The sequence below is a fragment of the Coffea arabica genome, chromosome 1e (assembly GCF_036785885.1).
Source record: "Coffea arabica cultivar ET-39 chromosome 1e, Coffea Arabica ET-39 HiFi, whole genome shotgun sequence".
Lineage (NCBI taxonomy): Eukaryota > Viridiplantae > Streptophyta > Magnoliopsida > Gentianales > Rubiaceae > Coffea > Coffea arabica.
Genome location: NC_092311.1, coordinates 53,397,473 through 53,422,563, shown reverse-complemented (window position 1 = coordinate 53,422,563; position 25,091 = coordinate 53,397,473). Strand labels below are relative to the sequence as shown.

Sequence of the window (25,091 nt, the reverse complement as noted above, 5' to 3'; positions counted from 1 at the left end):
AGTACTTAAAAGACACACAATAAAGAAATCATAATGCATAATGAAAAATTTACTATTGAATGTGGTAACTTTAACACGGAGAGCTATGATTAGAGGGGCAGTGCTAATCATGTCTGCTATTTTGCTCCCTTCATCATGTTCAAATTCATTCCAGAGAGTCATAAGCATCAGTTTCTTCCTGTCAGGTATAACAAATAAATTATAACTACTGCCATTAATCTAAAATGAGTTAATAAAATGGTAGTATTCAGGTTTGATTACTCTTCATTCACTATTATAATGTCTCTAGAAATAGAAGCCGGATCTGGCTGTTTTATTGGGAATGCGTGAATGACAAAGCCTCTAATATCTGAAACAAAAGTGTTGATATGAATGTAAGAAATCAATAAAATGTCAAATGACTGTCAAGTAAATTAAAAAATAATGTAACAAAAATTACTGCAAAGGTTATCTGAATCAGCATATTTGTGCAGATCAGAGAAGTTTGTCAGCTCAAATATGCAAGGCAGCATAGGTGGCACAGGTTCAGCATAATTTTCAATCAAAGTCTTGTAGTTCAAAATCCAGGAGCATTCATAAGTCCCAACTCTGTATGTTGGGTCAGCCTTCAGGAGCAGGTTGATATAAGTAAGATATCAGAGGTCTAAATTCACTGATTACTATGTCAAAAGTGGTGCTAATCATCCTTATTCTCAGCTTCAGCAAGTTTTCAACCATGTGGTAATGAAGAAGCAAATCATAAAATGTTCGTATACAGAATCTAAAATGTTCTCATCTATGAATTTAATTAATGACCAGAGAGATAGGAAAGAATTGCTGACCTCAGCATCTGTGAGCAGAAACCGCATAATTCGCCTAGGTGGAACTTCACGAGTTAATTGACTGTGGCCTTTGTGAACAACTTGTGCTAGAACAGTCCACTTTTCTGCTCCTTTCTGAATGTTTAGTACCGAAGATATATGTCTAGGCATGATGGGCTGTATTTGTAGAGAAATTAGATAGTGAATTAAACAAAATAATAAAGTTGGAAAAAAAGCCATGAATATTAAAACCTGATAATGTAATCTGGGAAGCTTCAAGAACTTCTTTATATACTATATTTTTAGTATGATCAGTGCATGATTCATCAAAATAAGCTGGCCTAATAAGTACTTTTACAGCCGAAGCTGTTTTGGCTCTTGAAAGTGCAACATATAATTGGCCATGTGAAAACACAGGTTCTTTCAAATAAATACCAACAAAATCTAAAGTTTGGCCTTGTGCTTTATTTATTGTCATTGCAAAGCACAAACGAATTGGAAATTGTGTTCTCTTATATGGAACTGGATATTGTTCATCACTTGGTGGCTGCAAGGAAATTCTATGTATAAAAACTTCTTTGCCACAAAAATCACCCACTGCAATTTTAGCACAAATAACATTCTTGCTCAAACTCTTTATTATGAGTCTAGTTCCATTGCATAATCCTTCAGCAGGATCAAGATTTCTTAAAAGAATTATTGGGGCATTGGATTTTAAGAGTAACCTATGTGGAGGTAAATTGCTTGGCGTAAGAGTATTCAAAAGATCAATATATTCAGATTGATGATTTTCATTCAGTGTTTCATCATAGCTTAGGTACTCAGTCAAATCTCCTGGAAATTTTTTGATCAATTGATCATTTATTTCATCTACAAAGTTATTCTTTGTAGTTAGAATTGCTCTATTTTGTGAGCAATACAGTTTGTTTGAAGGATCTTTAAATTCAGGATACACAATATTGATTAGCTTTTCAATTGCATCAGTCTCATTATTATAGTTAACTATAATTGAAGATGGAAGTTTTACTATGTCATTCTCATTTGTTTCTTGTGTCCCATCTCCAATTCTTAAAAGAAACTGCGTGAATGAAGGATCTAATTTTGCTCTCATGTTCTCTATTAATTGCAATTTCTCTAATTTGTGCCATAATGGAGAATTTATCAAACATGCATTTATCATTTCAGCTTTTGTTCCTTTTCTAACAACTGGCAACGTTTGTCTAAAATCTCCACCAAGTACAACTACCTTTCCCCCAAATATTTCTTCTGAATTCATTAAATCTCTTAAGAGATCATCTAAAGCTTCAATTGCTGCTTTTTTAGCCATTGGTGCTTCATCCCAGATTATGAGTTTTGCTTCTTTGATCATTGCAGCTAAAGAAGTTTGTTTACTGACCCGACATGTTGCACCATCAAAGATATCTATTGGAATTTTAAATCTGGAATGTGCAGTCCTTCCACCTGGTAAAATGGAAGCTGCAATTCCTGATGTAGCTGTAGCAAGAGCAAGATAGCCTTTAGATCTAACATCAGCTAACAAAGCTCTATAGAGAAATGTTTTTCCAGTACCACCTGGACCGTCAATGAAAAAAACACCAGATCTATCTGAGTAAATTCTCTCAGATATGACTACGAATGCTTTTTTCTGTTTTTCATTGAGTAGCTCAATTGAATTTAAGTCAATTTCTGAAATGACAATGTTTCTTTCTGCTCTTAATTCTCGAGTTTCATTGTCTATATTTTCATAAGAGAATCCAATGGGAATCAAATTATATGAATGTATACTTTTTCCCATCGATTGCAAAAATCCATCAATTTGTTGCAAGACATTTCTTTTCACTTGTGTAGATGTCATTGCTGAACATTTGGCAAAATCTTCTGACATAGAAGATTCAAAATTTTGCCACAATGCCTTTGGGTCATTAGGGCAAGAATAAACCAAAAGTGTTGCAAAGAGTCTCCTCATTTCATAGGGCATATGAAAAAGTGAGGCTTCTTGTAAACAAATTTCTTGGCTGTTATCATTTTGTAACAAGCCTCGAATTAATGCTGCTTCTTGGAACGTTTCTACTTGAACTCCATTAAAGGTTCTTAGGTCATCAAATGAAATTGGACATCGAACCTTTGATAAGAGTAATCTCAAGTAGTATCGTTCTCCTTCGGAAGGATGAGCAGTCATTATTCGACCTATTGATTCACCTCTTTCTCTCAATTTCCAGTATTTTTGCTTAGGTAACCAGACAAAATGATCAGGAAACTCTACATAAGTACAATTTAGATCCTGAGCTGCTTTATCTGTCCTATTCATGTAAAAAAATTCAGTGAGCATTGTTTTTTTCAAATGATAGTTATCGACAACATTTTGAAGATTAGCTGTTTTTTTGAAACTCATTGGCTGATAATTCTCCAAATGTAATTGTAAATGAATAATAGGTGGCTTTATTTCACTCATACAGAATCTAAAAATTCTCCATGCTGCCTCAGGTGGAGAAACCCACCTAGCTGATACATATTGTTTAATTTCATCAATTTCTGAATCAGATTTATTATTCACTACAGAGAAGCTAGTTCTATCATGACCTTTATAGATATACTTGTAAATGTATTTGACTGCTTTAATTGTAGAGCATATTTCAACATTAAGATGGCAATCAAATTTAGCCAAAAGATATGGATTGTATGGTACAACCCATCTGTTATCTAAAAGAGCTGATTTAATCTTAATTTGAACTCCATCATCTCTTCTTCGATATTCAGGATATGCATTAAGAGTTTGGATAGTTTCCTCACAGAAATTTTTAGGAAAATTATTCTTGCAAGTTCCATTTTTTCTCATGCATACATTTGTTGGATCAAGTGAACCACATGGTCCATGAAGCATATGTTTAATGACCAAATTATATAGATGTTCATTTTTCTCTTTATTTGGTATCTCAGCACAGACAATTTTATCATATTCTTCAGGGGTATACATCTTGAATTTTGACTTTAAAATTAGCAAGAAATGTGCATGTGGCAGTCCACGTTTTTGGTATTCAATGACATAAGTGTAAGCTGCCACTTCACCGAAGATGCATTTTTTCAAAAGTTCATCTTTAAGCTGTTCTAACTTAGCATGAAATACTCTAGCAAGCAAATCTGGTCTGTTTTGTGCCTCTTCTTTGTCTATTAAGTGTTCTTTTATTTCTGGCCAATTAGGATTGCAAGTCATGGTCAGAAATATATCCGGTTTACCATACTTCTGTACTAATGTCATTGCATCCATGTATTTACGTCTCATATTTCTCGGCCCTCCAATAAATGATGGCGGTAATATGATACGTTGGCCAACATTAGATGCTTGACTCTCACCTGATCCTAAAGCATCTATTATGCCTTTCAAGAACTCTCTCCTAATTTCCTCTTGTTGTAATCTATAGAAGTCAAGTCTTTGTGTCTCAAGCTTCACATATTGATCAACAATATATTGTTGTAGGAGGCGAGCAAAATGTAATAGCCAAGATTCATCATTGTCTCTAATCTGAAGTTTATAACAATAGTATTCTCGAAGGGACACAAAATTTGGATCTTCATGTATGTTTTCCATTGCTGTGGAAAAAATAATAGTACATTATTAAATGTGTAATCATAAATATTAAATAGGTAAAATGAAAGATCATGGTATATAGTTATTATACTAACCATGTTCTTCATTTTGGATTAATTGTTCTGCTGTAGCAGCATTTGCAGGGGAAATCAAATCTGCTACAGGTTGTTTTTTTTTCCTCTTTCTTCCATATACTTTTGCTCCTTTCTTTGGTATTCCTTGGTGCCAGCCAAGATCACCAAAAGGAAAAAGTATTGGATATTGGAGTGGATCATAACATCCATAATAGTACTGTATATTTTTTGAAGCACCACTATGGGTATGAACTCTAATATCACGCCTGCCGGTTTCTCCATTTTCTTGCCCCTCAACCCACAAACCAGCAACTTGTGAAGTTGTCGGTCTATTATAAACTCTTTGATCAACACCGGGCAGAGTTTTTAACACAATGTAGTAGTTATCTAAATTAGGTACCTCTCTCAAATTTCTAAAAAATTTTGCATATGGATTAGACTCAAGAACTTGCATAATTTTTCTAATCACACTTTCAGATAGTCTAGGACAAGCTGCTAATCGATTGCTTACTTCAGTTTCAAAATCATTGAAATATAACTGTAAATTATTACTATGATCATTGCTTGAATTGAAATCATTCAGAAAATGATATATTTGTCCTTGAATTCTAAAAGTGTAAATTCCTTTATTCCTTTTTGAGAGAGTCAGATCAGCTTTAACACCGAAGGAAGTGAATCCAAAATGATTATTATACGTTCTAATAAGAGCTCTAAAAGATTGTGCCTCTTGTGAAGATGAAGTCAATAGCTCTTTAAAGATATCTGGAATTTTATTTTGAGCTAAAATAACTTCACCATCTTGGCAACAAAAATACGCTGTCTCAGAAAAAAACTTCTTCGCTCCACAATGAGGACAATCTAGTTGGCGTGGTAGGATATCAGCTTTGTCAGGAATTATATCCAACAAAGCTCTTCCTGTTTTGTATCCTCTTCCTAAAATATAATTATTTTAGAGCACTTAGTAGTCAAATCATTCAATTGATTTTAATGCTAGTTTAAAAACAGATATTAGAAAACTTAAAAATATTAACTATAGACCTGGCTGAGTTTTTTTCAGAGATGATCTGCGATGTTTCGAACGAGATCGAGAAGTACACTGAACATCAACAGCTGAGGAACACTCATTCACAATCGTGATGCTTGTTCGATTTTCAATTATATTTGTAGAAGCAATAGATTTAGATTTTGCTCTCAATCTTTTGTTTTTCCATCTAAAGTAGGCCAGTCTCCTATATTCTTTCTTATTTATTACCTCTCCATGATATATTTCAGAATATTCAAGAGGGCTCTTATCATAAGGACCAATTGATCTAGATTTTCCTCTCAATTTTTTCTGTTTCCATCTAAAGTAGGCCTGCCTCCTATATTCTTTCTTATTTATCACCCCTTCATGATATATTTCAGAATAGTCAAGAGGGCTCTTATCATGATATATTTCAGAATAGTCAAGAGGGCTCTTATCATAAGATATAACAGATGTACTACCTATTATAGGTATATGGCTATTCACAGAAAGGGGAGGAATATAATTAGCTAGTTCCATATCTAGATTTGATATTTCAGAATAGCTAATTTTTTCTTTAACGTTTGCAACTTGTTCACTCTGAAACTGATTTTCTATAACAAATGGTTCCTCATTGCAGTTCACTTGTGACAAAGTAGCAGGTTCAACACCACAGAGGTTGATTAAAGATGAATTCATTGTAGGCAAACAATGCTTGTCAGTAGAATCAGAGGTATAATGAACTTCTCCAGTATTTTTTGGAGGAAAGTAAACATTTTTACCTCTGCAGTGATTTGGCAGAATTACATTCCTATCGATGTGATTTTGTGAAGCACATGTTTCAACAGAGTGCTTTTCACGGATGTCATTCTCACAGTTGATTACAATAGGAGAATATGGTTGAGAAACAGAAGAATCAAGAGTAAACTTCATATGCTCAGTCAGCATATTTAAGTTTCTCCTTTTGTTTCTTTCCAACATTGCTAAATCAAGGGAATCATCAAACATCTCATCTATCAATCTAAAACCTGAACTAAATTTTCTTTTTTTCTTCATTTTGAAACACAGAAGATCAAAATCTAATTTTACTATAAATAAAGCAAGATACTAAACCAAAGGTACACAAAATGACAGAATCAAAGCATCCTAGAATAGCTAAAACTAACTAATATATATAAAATGACATCCTTAATAACCCGAAGTACAATGATACTAAATGATGTAATTATTGAATAGATAAACAGCTAACAGCATCATGCAACATTTGAAATTAAAAACAGAGGCAAAAGTAAACCATCATAGCATAACATCAAACACATCGCATTTCTTATAATAATTAAAAGAAAGCAATAAACAGAGGCAACAACAATGGGAAAAAATTGCAGTTCAAATCAGAAGGTGAGAAAACAGAAACATACCTATATTTTCTTTGCTCGCCTGAATGTTTGCAAAAGTCCGGCAGCATTTGAAATTAATATAAAAACAGAGGAAAAAGTAAACGTAAGCTAATCGAAAAATTAGCATCATAATTATTCTTTTATGCATAAAATAAAAGACATGGCAGTCTTTAATTAACGGAAGGCAATAAATGAACAGAAGGTAAGAACATTCATCAAACTAAAAAATTGCAGGTTGAAATAAAAAGACACAGAATAGAAAATACCTAGATTTTCTTCGGTCGTCTGCTGAAGACCGGCAAAACTGAGGAACAAAAGTATATATAGGACTGGGAATAGTAAATTTTGAAAGCTGCATCATAGCATACGTCGGTAGAACAGGCATCCCTAAAATGAGCTGATTTTGGGGAAAAAGAGATATCAGTGAACTGTTTTTTGGGGCAAAAGAAGAATTGACGTCAATTGGGCGACTTTTTTAGAGACAATCGAAAGGAAGTACAGTTAATTGCTCGAGGAATTGACAGAAAATCGAAGATTTTGCAGGGCCGTAGATTTTGGGGAAAAGGAATTTTACTGACCTAATTTTTGGGGCAGGCCAAAAATTCACGTGCGTGTGGAGGATTTTCTGGGTCGAAATCAAATTGAAGGACAATTTAGTTGTTGAAGGATTCGGTAAGAAACTGAAAATTTTGCAGGCCGATATAGTATAGCGGCCTATTCGATCGAGAGAAAGAAAAAGGCTATTCGACAGAAAAGAAGGGGAAGGGAATTCTGGGTAAATGAAGAAAGAAGGAAGTTCAATAAGTAATAAGACAATTAAGGTGCTGTTGACTAACTTCAACATCAGTCATCAGTCATATACTAACGGCTAAGCACATTACTTCTAACGGGCATAACTCCATTAATTTATATTAATTATATAATGAATCATATAATCTAATTCAAAACAGCCCATGTGATAAAAGGGCCCACAAATAGTTTACAATTATTTGCACTTGATCAGAAAATTATAAAAGAAATATTTTCAAAAATACAAAAATAACCCTAAATAGTTAGCAACTATTTAATGAGTTAGTTTTCATAAAAGCATTCAATTGACCTTTCACATCAATTAAAAACCAAACAAAAGGAACAAATGCAAATAACTAAACCATTGTTACCAATTAGCCCCTAAATAGTAAGGAACTATTAAGACATTGAATTTGAAGACCATGCCTGAAATAGACATTTCTCACTTTTTGGTAGAAAAAACCAGGAAAAAAACTCCTTTCTCTAACAATATAGTGACACTTGGCATTCAATTGAGAACTCCAATTGTTCTCTTATCTAGTTGGTAGATGCATTATTACTTTTTCTATTTGATACATGCAAAAATCCTATGTTAATTCTTTTTCTGTTTCCTAAGATTCCAATAACTAGTAAGGGGGTAAAAGCCAAAATATAACTAGTTAAAACAACATTATTTTTATAGCCTGTTATAATTTGTTTGTTACACTAGTGTTAGTTATTAGAACTTAAGTAAATAAAAAAAATTTAATATAGGGTGTTTTTGAACAAAATTATAATAATATAATGAAGGGAGGGATAGAGAATGAAATAAGACGTGGGACAAAGGATCTTTTGCTGGCCACCTTGTACTTGGATTCATTAATCTACATTTAGTTATTTATTTATTGTTTTGAATTGTGGCAGCACTCATAAATCTCATTGAGAATGGCAACTGAAAAAGAAAATTGGAGACCTGCCGATTTTTATTAATTGCAAACGGAGAAAATGGATGTGACAGTTGAAATGAACTTTATTTGGCAACCCCAATTAGATTCCAACATTTTTATTCTCGTCTCCGAGTTTTATTTATAACTTCTCTCGAAAAATAATTTCCGGTGATCTAGTCCACAGGAGGTTTATATTGGTAGCCCTTATTTTTCGTAAAATCATTAATCACTTGCAAAGAATCCAGCCACAGGCCTTTCCAAACTTTAAGGTCCATCATCAGCGACCCAAACCAAGTAAACAAGATGGATCTATAATTATTTATTGCAGGATAAACCTATCCGAGCAAACATTCAAATATAAGGAATTTTTTAACGAAAAAGGAAGAAGAAAGAATAAGAAACTCGCACAAAAGATAAAAAGGAGGAAAATGGCGAAGAAATTTGTTGCCGCGTTGCTTTTGTGCATGGTTGCCATTGCAGCAGTTCACATTCTGAAGGCCGAAGCCGTCGATGAGAACCAATTCAGAGACTGCTACAGTACCTGCCACAAGGAATGCTTCAATGACGGCTCCGGCAATGGCTTTACCTTCTGTGAGATGAAGTGTGACGCCGATTGCGCTGGAAAAGAGATTAAGGGTACGTAAAAAAAAAAAAATGCTTTTTTTCTTTCTGCTCGTAGCTTTGTGCATGGCTCGAACGAATTTTGAATTTCGAAATTACAAATATTATATCATGTCCCGATATAATTTCTTTTGTGCAGCCAAAATTGCAGAAATGGCATCTTGAAGGATAAACAAGGCTGCAGGTTGAAGAGCCCATCAGGGGTTGGGAAAAATAATTTTTCAGCCTTCAATTCGAGCTTTTCCATGGGATTATGGAGAAATAAGTGTCATAAGTTTTTTTTTTTTTTTTTTTTTTTGGAGCATTGATTGAAAGCAATCGCATGCTTGGTAGGACTATAATAAGGTGTGGTCAGACATTAATATTCTGTGTCATGCCCACCATTACATTTCTTGTTGAATTGAATTTTTGTATTTTCCTAAAGTGGTTTTTACCAATTCACCTTTTCTTTGCTCTTTATTCTTTAAAAGAAGGAGAATTGCGCATCCAAGAGTATATTACGATTGACTAGTGCTCGAATGCTTTTCCGCACAATTTCTTGCTTGTGGGCAAGCATTTTGTTTCTATTCTTCCATCATCACAGGTAACGTCAGTTAGTACTTTTTGAAGTAGGCAAGGCCACGGTTCCAGAACCAACGGTTCTAGTTCTTTAAAGAGGTAGAACCAGAATCGCATAGTTCTGATTTTGGTTCCTTATGGTTCTGGTTCTGGTTTCCGGTTCCGTATGGTTGTATACAATTTTATTTAATTCCTTATCCTTAACAATTTTAATACGAATATAACAATATATTTCAAATTTCAAATAAAATGTAAAAAAATAAATACAAAATAAAGATCATATTTTAATTTTATTATTATTCTACAAAGTAAGAAGTAATAAATAGATAATATAAATTTTATGAAAAGTATATTACATTGTCAAATTAAAAAATACATTACACTATCAAATGGTTGTCATGTGTTGACTTTCTTGAGTTGAACAATCATCAATGTTGAAGATTCCATTTGAAGAAATATTTCAAAAAATATTTTTTTGCTTGCTTGATTTTGAAGATGAGCTACTACCATCAAAACTTGTCATTTGATAGCAAATAAGCAAAAAAAAAAATTGTAAGTAATAATTTAATACTTACAAATTATAATGATAGATATTAGTTGAATAGAAATAATTAAATAATTAATAAAATATATAGAAAGTCCATAAAATTTAAACTTTCTTAAAACCTATTAAACACAACTAATTTTTTTTGAATTATCTCACTACTTATATTAATTTTTTTTAAATTATTTTTAACGGTTCTGGAACCGGCGGTTCTGGTCTGGTTCTATTTTTTAGAGAATCGGAACCGGAACCTTTATCCAAAGTTCTACCACAGTTCTGGTTCCATAGTTTTGATTCCGATTCTGATCCGGTTCCAAACTGTCCGGTTCCCGATTCCAAATGGAATCATGGCCATGCCTACTTTGAGGCTCGTTGTGCCTTTACCACAGTGGCTTGAGATATCATATTCACTGCAGTAGACACGGTAACAAAGCAAAGTCAATGAATTAATGTAGTAATTCAATGACCAATGCAATCAATGTGTACGAATTTTTTTAGACTTACTTGTAAAAGTTTTTAATTACTTTGATGAACAAGGACACGACTTGTACTTGGGCAAAACTCAATGATAGGGTTATAATTGAAATCCATTTTTTTTAAACAAAAGAAAAAAAAGGAATCTTGGATATGTACCACATTCACTTGTTCATCAAACAGAATTTGGGCCGTTGGTCACCATAAAATTCTTAAGGTTTGATGAGATGAAAAATCAAGAATTCAAATTTTATTTCCTACCAATTATTATAATACGTGATTTCCCTAAAAAAAAACTCATACGGCGGGCAACGACGAAGCGATTGCCATCCACTATGCCATCGGGTGCGTTTGGATCTCTGCCTCACTGGGAAAGATGTGCTTTCGGGAGGGATCTTGACTAGCTACTTCGTTTTCTGTCTTTGTTATTACTTATTACCAAATCCAATGGGCCAGTTCATGAAAGCCCCATGGCTTAGACAATGGGCTGCGCAGTTTTCTTGCTGGCTATTTTCACCCCAATAAGACAATCTATATAAACAAAGATTCACAAAGACAGACGAAGGCAAGATAACATAAAGCATTGATGGATCTCAAAGAAACTCGAAGCCTTGCGGGCTTTCTTTTTTTCTCTCATTTTCTTAAGCGAACTCAAGAATGTGTAAAGAAACATAATCCTCGTGCTGTCGTGCAACCTTCAAAAGCCGGTAACTTTTGAAGGCACCCGAGGGACTTATCTACCCATTCCTAAACCCCCCAGTACCGATGTGGGAAAGAAACCCCCACAGGAGCAAGCCCAGCAGGGCGGCCTCTACTAGGCCCTAACTAGGAACCCACCAACCCCGGTATGGCACCCCCATAATTGTTTTTTTCTCTCATTTTCTTAAGCGAACTCAAATCGCTCATTGTCCTTGCGGACTTTCTTAAACGACTTAGATAGTTTTTTATTCCACAAATCCCTCATACGGTCTCATTCATGCTGATATAGGAGACGGTGAAAAAATGATTAAAAAAAATTAAAAGGACAATAGATGAGAACTGGTAATTTCTCACAATAGTTAACTTTTTGCGCTAGAACAAGCGTTTCGCCTAACCTTAGAAAAATTGAAGTACTAGAACAAATTGGGAAAAAACTACGCCAATCTTTGAATTGATAAATATACCTTTAGTTTTTTGACGTGTGCATGGCACACGCATGACAATGGTCTAGTTAATGGTGAAATAAAACGAAATGGCCATAAATATCTTGATTTATCAGTTACGCGATCAAATCGAAACGAAAAATAATTGAATGGTCAAAAGTTGAATTGTTTAACGAGCGCAGAGGCTTTTTTGCCATCAAGAGAAAACGAGCTACTAATCCATGCCTAGGGCTTAATTATTACTGTAATTGCATTGGATTAAAGGTCAACATCAGATGAAAGACGACTGAAGGAGGCAAGGTTTTTGGATGTATCCAGAATTTGGAGTTTGCATTGCTCAGAATCACTCGAGGGGTGAGCGAGCATGAATGTCACAAGTGACACCCTCCCTCTGGGCGTGCGTCTTCTGTCCGCTGGGAATTTTCCTGCTGCATCCACCCATCCATCTGACCAACTTAATTCACAAGCAAAGCCTTACATATCGTACTACAACTACCAGAAGTAGGAGTACTACTCACTAGTAGTTATTGCCATTCCCCGGCCCCCAGCAGTCTAGATTGTGTGACGTCAACTTTTCTCTTGAATCTGCCATGCATACTGTTTTGCGTAATCGCCAGAAAACATGTGTCCACGTAAACCCCTCCCCTCTTTAATTACTAGCACTGCTTAACTTTCAGTTTGACTGGAGGTTCTTCTGAACTCCTCAGTTTCCTGCCAACCCTTGATTGCATAATCCCTAACCTGTAATTGCTAGTGGTTGGCTAGGCGGACCGGAAACACCTGGTTGCAGGGGATCGGAGGCGCTTGCGCGAACACCGTCGGTCTTTTAACCATGCTAGACACGCGGCAAATCACATGTAACGTTTCTCAGGTAAGGGGCGGACCGGAGCTGGTGTCCGTTGATTCACCCCGCGCCATTACATTTTGGTTTTCGTAGCCCACCGGGCATCAACTCCGGCCGAATTAAGGAACCAGTAATTCATCAACCAATGCCCTTTGCCAATGCCAGCTTGATCCAAGTTCATCTATCAAATTAAACAGTTGAAAATTGCTCTCCACATACGAAACCGCAAATTTAGCAAGCCTTCGATAGCATCGCATCGCATCGTTGGACAAAATATCTCATCTTTTGCTCGAGTTAACTCGCATCAATTTGAGTCATTTGACACTGCAGTATCACCAATTGTGACGCCAAGTTTACAGAATGCGTAGACTGTGGACTGTCCAAGCTCACATTACTATATGGGCAGGAGGAGCACCATGACGCAAGGATGTCCTTTCCATGGCACAATCGAGACAGCTACCTACATTCATTTAGCCTACGGTGGTATTATTACTCAGTATTTCAGTAGCTAGCAAATGCCCCATTCCTACCAGACTCTCGCACCAATGAATTCTGCTTCACTCAGGAACCAAGAATAAGAGACACACAACTGGCAGCAGCAGCGCCACATAAATAGTGGCCAGGATCATACTCGCAGTAGTAGTTTTTTGCCATTTGTAGTTAAAGTCGTAGTTACTATTTTTATATACATATTTTTCTGAGCTGTAATGTGACGTTCAGTCCCAGACTTCAGAAGGTCCCACCAGATTCTTCTCCATCTTTCTTTGACACCCTGTGCTAATTGACCTCACCTGACGGAAGAAACACTGACCCTTCCTACGTCAAACTAGTACTACCAACTAGCTGCTTAACGAAGTGGAGTATTATGATTTGCCCGTGCAGAGACTCCTCCCACCGGACATGTACGCATTGTGGTCGTGTTTTATGCAGATTCATCCAATTGTTGTACGTAAAATATTTTATTCCTATACATAATTTTTACTCTCAGCATAATACTATAACGTAATTGTACATTGAGGAGTACAACAAGAAAGTACAGCAGCCACACGGAACCCCAATTGCACTGAGTCATTTCGATCCCCTCCCACACGGTTCCAATTTGGACTCTCAAAAGTTCCATGATCAATTACATGCTCTGCTTGTCTGTTGTCTCTCTGGGCTTTGTTTTCCGGCCCTCTGAATTAGGCTATTCCGGTGCTGGCGGCCTTGCTGAAGCTGAATTTTGAAACCACTTGAACTCCGGTAGTTTGTGGACACATAGGCGTGCATGTCCAGCCAAATTAACTTGGAGGGGTTGACGTTCATTGTATTTCATTATTGTTGGGAACTAGCTAATTGAAGTGGTAAATAAATAGTGTGTGTGTGTTGCACACGGACATAGTAGATTTAAATTTGAACTATATCATTTTGCCTCTCAACAAGTTTTTATTAGTTAGCTAACAAGTTTTGTGAACCAAACATTGTGCATGCAATTTGTAAGCCATGCATATCATCGTAACAGATGGAGCATAAACTCAACTAGAGACGAGATTATGAAAGTTTTCTTCGATTGTACTTTACAAACTGGCAAGACTGGTCGAGTCTGCGATGATTTGTAGTGGGCTATTACCGAAAGCATAAAGGAAGGTAAGCATTTGCATCTCTATCCCGCTGGAATGGTTTGTAAATTTGACGTGGGCGTGGGCTTTGATGGGCTTCATTCAGCGGGTATCATCAGTTTTATGCTCTGAGAAAGGGGAAAATTAAGCAAGCTGCTATGCTGAAGGCTGCAACTCCACCACGTCCCCGCCGGCCCCCCACCAACCGTTGCCCCAATCGATTTTGAAGCCCCTGTCGAGAATCAACTAAGCAGTCGACAAACGTGAAGATGCAAATGATGGCAATCCTGTACTTGTTGGTAGGAGTAACAGTCTGAGCAGTGCGAATGGGGCCAAGAGCAGCCGTTTGCATGGTGGATATCCGCAGCACAGCTTTTCCTCAGCATCACCTCTGTTTAAAGTGAATGTGTGTGACGCAAAGTTAATCGCTCAATTTTGGTAAACACTTTGAAGCCAAACCCTGGAAAGACCACTAATTAATTGAGCCGACGCTAAAGAAATACAAAAATAGAGTTCCATACCTAAATGGGAAAAACATGAATTTAAAGAAAACAAAAGCAACAACGATAGAGGTACAGCTCGAACCCAGCAGAAAATACTACAGCACTATCTTTTTTAACAACCCATATACATTCTTAAACGCAAGATTGCAAAGTTTGTACATTGGGAAAGGTGCGTACAATCTTTTGACCACGGGCAAATTAATTACTGTACTATTTTAGTGAAAATCGCTGTGGCGACCAAGTGTACCGAGATTTATGGGTCATTACAGTAAGCACATTTACTGCTACTGCTACTACGATCCGACAGGATTAGCTAGGATGATGGAAAGTAGTAAATTAAGTACTAGACTAGTCGCTACGTAACAGTGCTTATAGTTCCCCAGATCGAGCATTCAGTGGTGCCCGGGTGGGATACCTTGAACGGGTTGTATTGAAGACTTGGGGGATTCAGAGTTCTTAGAATGGTCGGTGGCTGAAAATTATAGTAGTATTATCTTATCAGTCAACTAGTACCTGTGGTTGCAAATTAAAAAGAATGAACGAACATAATAACAAAAAGAGTAGTGAAAGCAAAACAAAAGAACGGAACAACAGTTGACATTTGTTTACTACTGCAATCATGGTTGAAAGTTGCGAGATCGCGGTCGTGGTTTCGACCATTTCACATCGATTTGGGCATATTGGTCGCGATTTCGACGAAACATAAATTTTTAAAATATTTAATATTTTAAAAAATTATAAAAATAAGATAAACAAAAATAATTTAAAAAATTAGCAAAAATAATAAAAATTCTAGTTGATTCAACCGTTTCTATTCGTCTCGAAAACATCTTCTCGAAGATCCATTATCTCGAAATGATCTTGTTTCGGTATTGAAACGAAAAGTCCCGTTGCGGCGACGACTTAGGCCGAATCTTTCAACCATTACTGCAGTTTAACACAATCAAATGTCTGGTTAGTTAGCAGTACATTACACATCCTTATGTAATATGTCTAGGAAAGGAGGAATAAAGACAACCCTCTAGACTAACGAGTAGAAGCTATTAATTAAACCATGCATTACCTAACAGCATTCAGACTTGAGTAATGTTAAAAAAAAAAAAAAAAACTTTTGAAATAAAGTATGAATGTCAAAAAAAAAAAAGAAAAAGAAAAGGTGGCTGCAGGGGGGAAAAAGGAAATGGTCAAAACAGAGCAAGGCAAGTTGACAAATGATCCAAGAAACATACGAGCCTGGGAATGAGTTCGAAGTTCCCCATGCAAATGTACAATAAAGAAGCCGAGGATTGAATTACCGGAACCAAGTGTCACATCTATCTGGGTCCAGACAGCCTTAGCCCCTTTATTTATGGGATGCTGCTGCCTCACTCCTCCTCCTGTTCCATCCCTGTCCTCCATTTACTATTTTTTTACTACTGCCATTTGGGAAACATTCACGCTAGCGTAGGGGATGGGTTTTGGTGCAACTCACCGTACATTTAACGATCCGGTATCGGGTAAAAGCCTAAAAGGATCCTGGCTTAATTTTGGCTGTTGATCTCAAAATTCAACTTGATATCTTGGACCGAGTTGGGATCGTCCATTGCAGAGTGTGACTGTTGTGTGCGCGCGCGCGCGAATCAATTCATTATAGAATCATTGTACTACAATTATCGGTGTACAACACGAAGCGTGCATTGTGTATTTTTTTTAAAGGGATAATTTGTTGTTTTGACCCAAAAAAAATATAGAGTATTCCTATATATAAATATATGTTCATTGGATCTTTTTTGATTAACTATTTTACTTATTTGTGAAATTTTTTTTTCTATAAGTAGGATTTAAATTACAAACCACACGTATAAAGAGATTATTTTAATTTTTAATACAATTTAAATTACATTATCTATTAAAACTTATTTCCTAAAAAATTTCTCGACTTCCTCGTAACTGTTCCACAAAAATTTTTAAGATATTAATTACCTACCAAAATCCTTCCAAGTGATTGACTTTGACTAGATTTTATTTATCCACGGCTTTTGTTTTCCCATCACCACCTCGATACAAAAGAAATATGGATTAGTATTGGCTAGCAATTTGATTTTTTATTTTTATCTACATTTTTTGGGTTAAAAATTATCTTTTTGTTTTGACTTTTTGGCTAAATAGTTATGAAGAGTGCGAGAGTAATGCTGTCAATTTGTGACCTTTAATGGGAACATTTGATCTTATCAAGCTGACGGGGGAAATAAGTAAGTGAAATTATACATCTATTATGATTTTGTACACATTTTTTTTCATATGATTTTGTACACATTACGCATTTAGAATTGCCCCGGGCAATCATAAGAGTCCGTTGGTCCCAATGCTGCCAAGCTCTTACCTTGTTGTGGATTTTCCTTGATCTCTTACATTTTTCTAAAGGAAGAAGATGACAGTGTACTGTCAGTGTGTAACATTCTGTAGCAGGCAGAGGCAGACTGGAAAAAAGAAGAGTCTGAGAGTCTGGGCAAAGAAAAATGAAAAACAGAGGCATAAAAAGAAGTGATTTCTGCAACGGGGCAAAGCTGCAGTGGCTCATTAAGTACTAAGAAACATGCTTCAAGAAAAATGAAAGTAGGAAAAGCGAACTACTCCAAACTTAGCAGAAGTAGTAGAAGGGTTCCCAGTCGGTGGCACATCTCCCTTTCCTCTTGTTGGTTTCCTACTTCACAGCTAGTACAATTTTTCGCTGTCTATTGCTTAGTCAGAGGCAGCGTAGTTGCATTTGCTATGATCATTCCCTTTTTTTTTTTTTTTGGGTAGGACCTTTAATAAGATTATGACTTGCATCTTTCTGGATTTGGGAGAAGCAGACCAATTTGAAAAAAGAAAGAGAATGCTAACGTCCCTTTGCTCATCCTACCCTGAAATTATGACTAAAAAAGGCATTTTGGCTGCAGAAACTTTTTTGAGATGAAAGATGAGCATGCGGCCCCTCATTTGCTAAACCACGGTGCAAAAATGGAAGAAAGTGCAGACTGAGAATGCAAAAGAATTCAAAGTAGTGGAGGGAGCAACGAAGAACTCAGAATCCGGAGCAGAGGGGCAAGCGTGTGAAAATGTGTAGTCGAGAGTCTATTGCAGTTACTTTGCACCCCACAAATTAGACCGGTGGCAGTCTTTATATAATTATAAAAGCCCGATGGCGATGATAACCTGACACCGTAATGCTCCTTATTTTTTGTTTTCTGCAGAATTCCAGCATTTCAACTAGTCAAAGGGGGAGAGAGAGATAAAACAGTGGCCATCGAATTCATTGTCCAAAATGCTTTACTTTTCAGTTAAACCAGAGCGAGCAAGCAAGCAACACATAATGCTTTGATTCACATCATCTTCTTCTTTGACTTTACGTTTTGTATCGTCTATAAAAAAAAAAAAAAAAAAAAATCTCTCTCTGGCGGTAGAAAATTGCAGCAAAATTTACAGATTATTGTTCCTCAGCTACTTTCTCAATCTAAAGAATTCCTAATATTCTACACTGGAAAAAATCACTACTATTAACTATCTAAAATCACCAGCCATATCACCGATGTTGCATCAGAGTCCTGCAAACCATTAAGCTAACGAAATCAGACATACAAAACCAAGTCTGACTTTTTCCGGTTGACAAATTTATTTTCAACCTTTATTGCAAGAGGTCTTTTTCTGTACATGTAAATAAAAAATCTCCGGGAAGATTGGACATCAGAAATATTGGGTTGAGTCAGACAAACCATGGTCATCACTAAATGAGAAGCAACCTGTTGGGAAATGAAAAGTCATGGAAAACATGCAAGTCTGCAAAACATCCCATCAAAAGAGCTGCAGGTAAAGACTAACGAAAATGTTTAAGGTAGAATTGCCGACGACAAACCTTCTTCTGGGATGTGGCACAGCCAGATTCGGTCTTCCAGTTCAGGCAATCTTATCCGCTGACCTGGTTCATGAAAGAGATCTTTTAAGGTTGAAATCTTCAAAGACTCTTTTAAGAATTTTTGTATGACTAAATATTTTTGTCGAAGCGAAAGTAAGTATTGGAAGTCTCGATCAGAAAGGCGTTGGCTGCTGTACTATCTCCTCAGGAGGAAAAGCAAACCAAATACACAACAAAGCAACCATCTCATTTAAGTCATTAACCTCAAATTGTTTGAAGAAATATCCGTTAGGTGGGGGTAGTGCGCTTACATACGTGAACGATATTGATCCAAATATAATCAACTGTGAAACAAGATACAAGAACAAAAACAGAAATGGAAATAACCTGTTATGATGGCAAACAGATTCAGATTAACCAATCTCATGATTTGGATTTCTGCTCGCGTTATGAGTGTCTGCAAAGTCCTTTTCATATTAATTTTGGTTTAACTTCCAAGAAAAAAAATGAAAGAATGTGCACTAAGACGGAAAATCATACCAATGCTGCCCTATTTTAGAAGCTATTTGCAGAGCAATAGCTTCATCTGGTTTAGATGGTCAATTTCTCTCAAATCAGTTGGTGAGAATGAGTCCCTAAACAGCCAGAAAATGTTCAAGTGAAAGGAAAAACCAAAGATGAGAAATTAGCTTTATGAAAATGAAAGTAAAGAGCATACTTCACTGAGAATTCATGCTGGAGAAAAAATCTAGTTGACTGTATCCATGGTAGCATGGCAATAGCTCTTCAACCTCAACTCGTGAACTGGAGCAACCCATGCTTTTCTTGATTCGGCTACGATTAATGGACTCAACCTCTGCTAAAAAAATACTGTACACTGGTCTGTGATCAGAGAACCTTGACTCACCACGAACATAAGATAATTGTTGGATGCCTCGGCCATACCACAGTATACGGTCACACCTTCATCAATTATTACAATAGCTTTGTGATTCCATGTAGATGGAGCAAAGAAGAGAATGAAATTATGAAGGAATATTCTTTTACCTTATTCCTTTATCGAGGCAGTGAGTGGTGTGGGATATGTATGAGCAAATATACATGGATTCATAATTAGAACTTGGAATATAATTACTTCAAACTATGAGGTTCCCTCACATAATATAACCATCGAATATTCTGAAGAAAGAAGTATTACCAGGCAGGTGTTCTCCGTTTCTCTTTTGGGTGCATATCATCGCCAGCGTATCTGTCTGAATTATTTGAATACTTGTACGTGGGGGGAAAATATATTTTTCCTTCATCCCATCCATCAAAGACACGACCTTGCCTCTGTTCTATCCTCAACTGGAAACAAGTTAAACGTCTTTTTAGAGCAAGCAATGTACAAAGAAAAGCGCATTCAAGTCATTCCTTGTTGCATTTACTTGCCTGATCATTTTCTAACAACACTCTCCAGTTCTGCATCTCCACCAGTGCCTTGGCAGTTCGATAGGATAACGCAATCCGATAATTCAAGTCCCCAAGCCATATAATTCGACTAAAGAAGCAGAAATAAATCTTAAAATTTTAGAAACTGTACTGTTAGAGATTAATAACAATGAATTACTGACGAAATTTGAGACAAAATAAAACTGAACAGGGTAATAGGACTGATAGAGTCATACTCATGCTCGAGAACAGTTTGAGGAGAGTTTTCATCTCCCATGCCACAAACTCTTGGAAACCTTGTTTTCCTCAAAATTTCCATGACATCAGCATTCCTTCGCAGCTCATCACCCTCCTTCTGCCCAGAGGTCAAGTGACTACAAATGAAGCAGAAACTTGTTTGGTGCAAAGACATGCTAATCGAAATTGAACCCTGGAAAAGCCCAAAGAGTGAGATTACTACTTTGGGTCACAACTTCACAACTTTGATCTCAATTTAACAAGATTCTGTGAAGAACATACGCACCTTGTTTCCCAGATAACCCATCAATCCTCTGCCCACGCAAGACGCTTTCATGTTGCGGACATCATCTCTTAGATCACTCTTTATCCATACAGTGAGAAAAATCCCAACCATCTGCTTACTTGCCACCAAACAGTACCTTGATTGCCCAGGTTGTCTCTCTCTTTCTTCCATTGAGACAGAACCATTGTATGAAACTGGTGAGTAGTGTGCCGAACAAGGTGACTCACCTTCTTCATTTTCATCATCAGATGACCCTCCCCATCTGACATTCGGATCAAACTCATATTGTCGGTTCCCAAACATAACCCTGTCACAGACACTGAATCGACGATCAAGTCGAGGCTGCGGCATTGACATATCATTTTCTGTCATTCTCATGCTACGGCTAAGTGACTGGAAGGAGTGGCGATTGAAAAAAGAAGAGGCCTTTTGTCTAGTTGACCCTTCAAAGTCAGCATCCAGTTCCACAATAGGATCAGGGACTGGGGAAGGCGTGTAGTAGCCACCACTTGTGCCCGGAAGACTATTCAGAGTTTTCCTAATGAGTGCTAACCATTTTTTAGCTGGCCCGTTGTCTTCTGTGCCCAAGACATTACCAGCGTTTAAAGGAACAATTTCTTGAAACCTAAATGTACAAGGGATTAGACAGGAGTAATCATGAAACTTCATTACTTAATTTTGGATGTCATTAAAGATAATCAAGGGCTATCTGTTTGCTGATCAAACTCACCCGAGAACATAGATGTCAGCAGGAGGTGATGTGTGCAGCCAGTCTTCTAGATTCAAATGACTAGGTGGAGATTTTCCAGCCACATTCCATGTAGCTACAAATATCCTGATCCAAAAATGAATACAACCAATTAAAGCCAGCTCTCAATTGAGAAAATCCTAAAACTAAGAGTTGATCCTAAAAGATGGGCACACCTATAATTTTGCACATCTGTGACCTGGGAAGCATCGAGGTCAATCTTTCCACGGCCGATACGGTCGGAGCTCCTTTTACTTGATTTTTCTGTCAATTTTATTTAAAGTGACATGACACAAGAATCATGATTTGCAAAATAAGAGAAAATGAAGATTCAAATTTAGTTTTCTTGATATGCATAAATTAGTGCGTTAAAAGAATGTTGTGGTCCAAAAGATTCACTGCTCGTCTTATACTGCACCTGTTTTGCTTTTCTTGATGGTGCAAGTATTTCTCTCTGAGATATTGCTCCTCCATTCTTCATCAACACCTGAAAAAGCAAAAACATAAAGTTGTTAAAGCCGTGTCATTTCACAGTTACTCCATCTAACCAGTAGAGTCCAAACCTGAAAACAATAACAATCATTAGTTTGGAGCCATAAAAAAAAGCAAAAATATCATTGTCAGAAAGAAGCAAAAAGCAAAGAACAGATCTCAAGCTGCCCCCAAGAATTTCCAGCTTCATTTGATATACAAATGAATTTGCATAAAGAACAGACATTGAACAGAATATGCTAAATGATTTCAAGGACGACTGCCAAGTTAGCAAGAAAAATAAATCCAACGCTAAAATCAACATCCAGAACCAACTAAATGAAGCAGAATTTGAAAATAATAATAATAATAATCACCTCCATAAACGACGTCGTCTGCATGAAAATCATCAGCTTTGCTCTTGATATTGAACCATTTTTTGACCAGTGTCTTGGGCCATGAAAGCTTCATCAACATAAGAACCCCAACAAATCAGCAATCTTGGAAACATCAGTGCAGAGCTGAAACACTAAACCAAATCAAGTACTTTAAGTGATCCGCATGTATTATTCAACAAACCTTGCTTTTCTTCGAGTTCCCATCTCTCATTGTTTCAACTTCATATGGAAATTATACACAAATGATCTAGAGTGATACAAAAATTCAAACTTTCTGGTCCAGTGTCTGAAACGTCTTGGAAGTTCTTCCACAGAATGCAATATCAATGAAGAAAAACAAATGGGTTCACCAACTTGTTGATGAAGAAGACGGGGAATTCCCTATCAAGTACTGAATACAAGCTCAGAGGTCGGAACCAATGGAACCAAGAATCAAGAAATGAAGTAAAGAAGCTGCCTAGTGCCTATCCTATGGTCTTAATACACAAAGAGTACGAAGCTTGGAGCAGAGCAAGACTGAATTCTGGGAAATAAGAGGAACTAACTGGAGGAAAGAAACAAGAAAATCCCATCTAATTGGCATTTCAGTTTCTGGATTTGTGTTTTTTTCCCCCCTCCCCAAACACCAGTCCAATCAAAGATATCCAGTTGCCAGTTGGGTTTAATTTTGTCTTTGTTTCTATTCTGTAGCAAGGAGTCGAGAGAACAGAAAACAGGGGGAAAAGGGTAGGAAAGAAAGATGTTCAAAGAGAGGGACAACACTTAAAGATGCGTGGAAGGAAGACTATTAGATTCTGTCAAACTAGAAGAAGACAATGCAGCAAAGTGATAACTGATAAGAGAGAGAGAGAGAAGAGAACGTAAATAGAGGGAAATTGGCTTTGTTCGTCTGAATGGGGGAGGTTTGCGATGGTTCAACCCATGTACTAAAAAGGATCAATAAAACCTCGTTCGGGAAGACAGCAAAGTATCGAATTTTGAAGAGAATAAAGTGCAGCATTGAGTTGGGAGCAAACTCTCTCTTCTCTCTCTTTCTCTCGAGGCTTTTTGCCTCAAATCCAAGGCCCCTTCTGACCCAGATTGCTAGTGCCAGAGCCAAATAGTCCTAGGAAATAGGCAATGAAATTAAGCCCAAAAAAAAAAAAGGCATATATGGATTCTTCAGTCACCCAAGCTGCCCGGGCCTTTTCTCTCATGAATTTCTGCCCGCGGTCAGCAAAGTGAAGTGGGATCTAAAATCCAAGCAGTGGCCATCATCATTTTCATTTTAGTCTTCCAAAAGCAGCTCAGAAGAACCGGGGGACAAAGAAAAAGGAAAAAAAAGGGGGACAAGGGGAATGCAAACGGAGTCGTTCGTTCCCCTTTTGAGATCTACGTCTACGTACCCGCTGTAAGATTACTAGTCGATCCTTTCATATCTATGGAAATAGAATTCAAGAACTAAAACTCAGACAAAATTTCTATTTTCGGTTCCTTGGTAAAGGCCAAGAACACATGTGCATGAACAGATCAGTGCTATTTTTTTCTTAGCAGTTGGCTAGTAGAATGTAATACTACTAATAAAGAGTAGTATTTGTGAGGAAAAAAAAAAGAGTAGTATTTCTCCAAGCTGCGTTATTGGGTTTTGAGAAACCCCTTGCCTTATAGATTTTGGTGCAAGGAATTTTTGTGTGGGGAATGGCTGTGTCTCCAATGTAGATTTTGGGTTTGGGAAATTTGATCGAAGTTCATACGGACTGAAACTTTAAACTTTGAACTTCGCTGTCACACGTAATTCTGTAATTTTTTTTTTCCCTAGGCCGTGCCTCCTGGTGTAAACTACGCTCTATTATACGTACAAAGAGAACAAAATGTTTGTTTGTTTGGGAACTCAAAGCCAAAGGCTCTCTGTGTCTCTTATTTTTGTATTTTCTTGGCTCTACCCACGCATCTGTCCAACGGATCCAAAGCAGTAATCCCCGTTTGATGAATCCTTGCTGATCGGAAGGCGAACCACATTGCCACATATCTTGAGCTTAGGCCTGGATTAATGTGAAAAATTTTGTGCTTGGAGGATGCTCCCCTCTTCTTCAAAAAACACACAATCACATAGACGTGGGATCTTGTTAAGCCAATCAAGGTTCTGAAATCGACCCACCACCCACGCCATCTCCTAGGGCTTCGGCCAACTCTCTGGGATGGGAATATATAAATATATATGTATGTATATATATATATATATAAGCCCTCTAGCCAGAACAAAAAAGTAATTTCTTGGATTAAGCTCTCCTGGCTTGAAACTCTTGATTGACTCATCTTAATACACATGCTGCATGTGGGAGACCGTGTCTTTCTTGTTCCCAAGCTTGGTCTTAATTTTCATATTCCAAGGTTCTTCTAAATTAAGTGCTAAGACTAGTTCAAGGATTAAACTAATGATACAGACACCGACGACGACGGTGAAACTCCCTGCGTGCCCTAATCCTGAATTTTCCAAATGACAATCTCCAGCAAACTTCAAAACACAATCCTCTCTAGTAGTTAAACTTCCATCTGCATATAAATTATAATTAGAGGCAGCTGTTTGGCCCCAGCAATAGGCTGTCAAGATTTGTCAACCTCAGCGCTAGTCGTCCAGGGCAAAACCCCGGCCAGCTCTACCATATATCCTGGAAAGGGAGTAGAAAGAGACTGGGGCACTTTGTGGCCTTCCATTTTCTTGAATCGCAATTGATTCTAAGCTTTGATTACCATGATTGGTAGACGACGTGCTTCTCTTTCCGGCATGAACCCATTAGTTTTATAGTT

The 25,091-nt window shown here is 36.9% G+C and overlaps 2 protein-coding genes and 1 long non-coding RNA gene across 9 annotated transcripts; all 3 read right to left on the bottom strand.

Moving 5' to 3' along the window:
* Window positions 1-11: 11 nt before the first annotated feature.
* LOC140021607 (uncharacterized) lies at window positions 12-599 on the bottom strand. Its single transcript, XR_011825508.1, has 3 exons — window positions 440-599; window positions 262-349; window positions 12-178 (listed from the first exon to the last, which is right to left on the bottom strand). It is a non-coding gene; the product is annotated as an uncharacterized lncRNA (long non-coding RNA).
* A 1-nt stretch (window position 600) lies between these two features.
* Window positions 601-6,471, bottom strand: LOC140020266 (uncharacterized). The gene is made up of 5 exons (XM_072071559.1): window positions 5,499-6,471; window positions 4,482-5,393; window positions 1,096-4,388; window positions 822-977; window positions 601-696 (listed from the first exon to the last, which is right to left on the bottom strand). The coding sequence occupies exons 1-5, from the start codon at window positions 6,469-6,471 to the stop codon at window positions 601-603; spliced, it is 5,430 nt and encodes a 1,809-aa protein (XP_071927660.1).
* Window positions 6,472-18,111: 11,640 nt separating this feature from the next.
* Window positions 18,112-23,863, bottom strand: LOC113716176 (type I inositol polyphosphate 5-phosphatase 4-like). Of its 7 annotated transcripts, none has more exons than XM_072064241.1 (15): window positions 22,486-23,863; window positions 22,284-22,371; window positions 21,854-21,922; window positions 21,612-21,699; window positions 21,418-21,522; window positions 20,688-21,312; window positions 20,401-20,594; window positions 20,165-20,273; window positions 19,932-20,080; window positions 19,452-19,696; window positions 19,274-19,368; window positions 19,121-19,190; window positions 18,734-18,796; window positions 18,504-18,620; window positions 18,112-18,425 (listed from the first exon to the last, which is right to left on the bottom strand). In XM_072064241.1, exons 1-10 carry the CDS (start codon window positions 22,513-22,515, stop codon window positions 19,453-19,455), a joined length of 1,701 nt encoding a protein of 566 aa, XP_071920342.1. In that variant the 5' UTR covers window positions 22,516-23,863; the 3' UTR covers window positions 18,112-18,425; window positions 18,504-18,620; window positions 18,734-18,796; window positions 19,121-19,190; window positions 19,274-19,368; window position 19,452. The 7 variants fall into 7 exon arrangements, with proteins under 7 accessions (XP_071920342.1, XP_071920354.1, XP_027096279.1 ...); XM_072064253.1 differs by having other exon boundaries at window positions 18,594-18,620; XM_027240478.2 differs by having other exon boundaries at window positions 18,504-18,796.
* Between the last annotated feature and the right edge of the window lie 1,228 nt (window positions 23,864-25,091).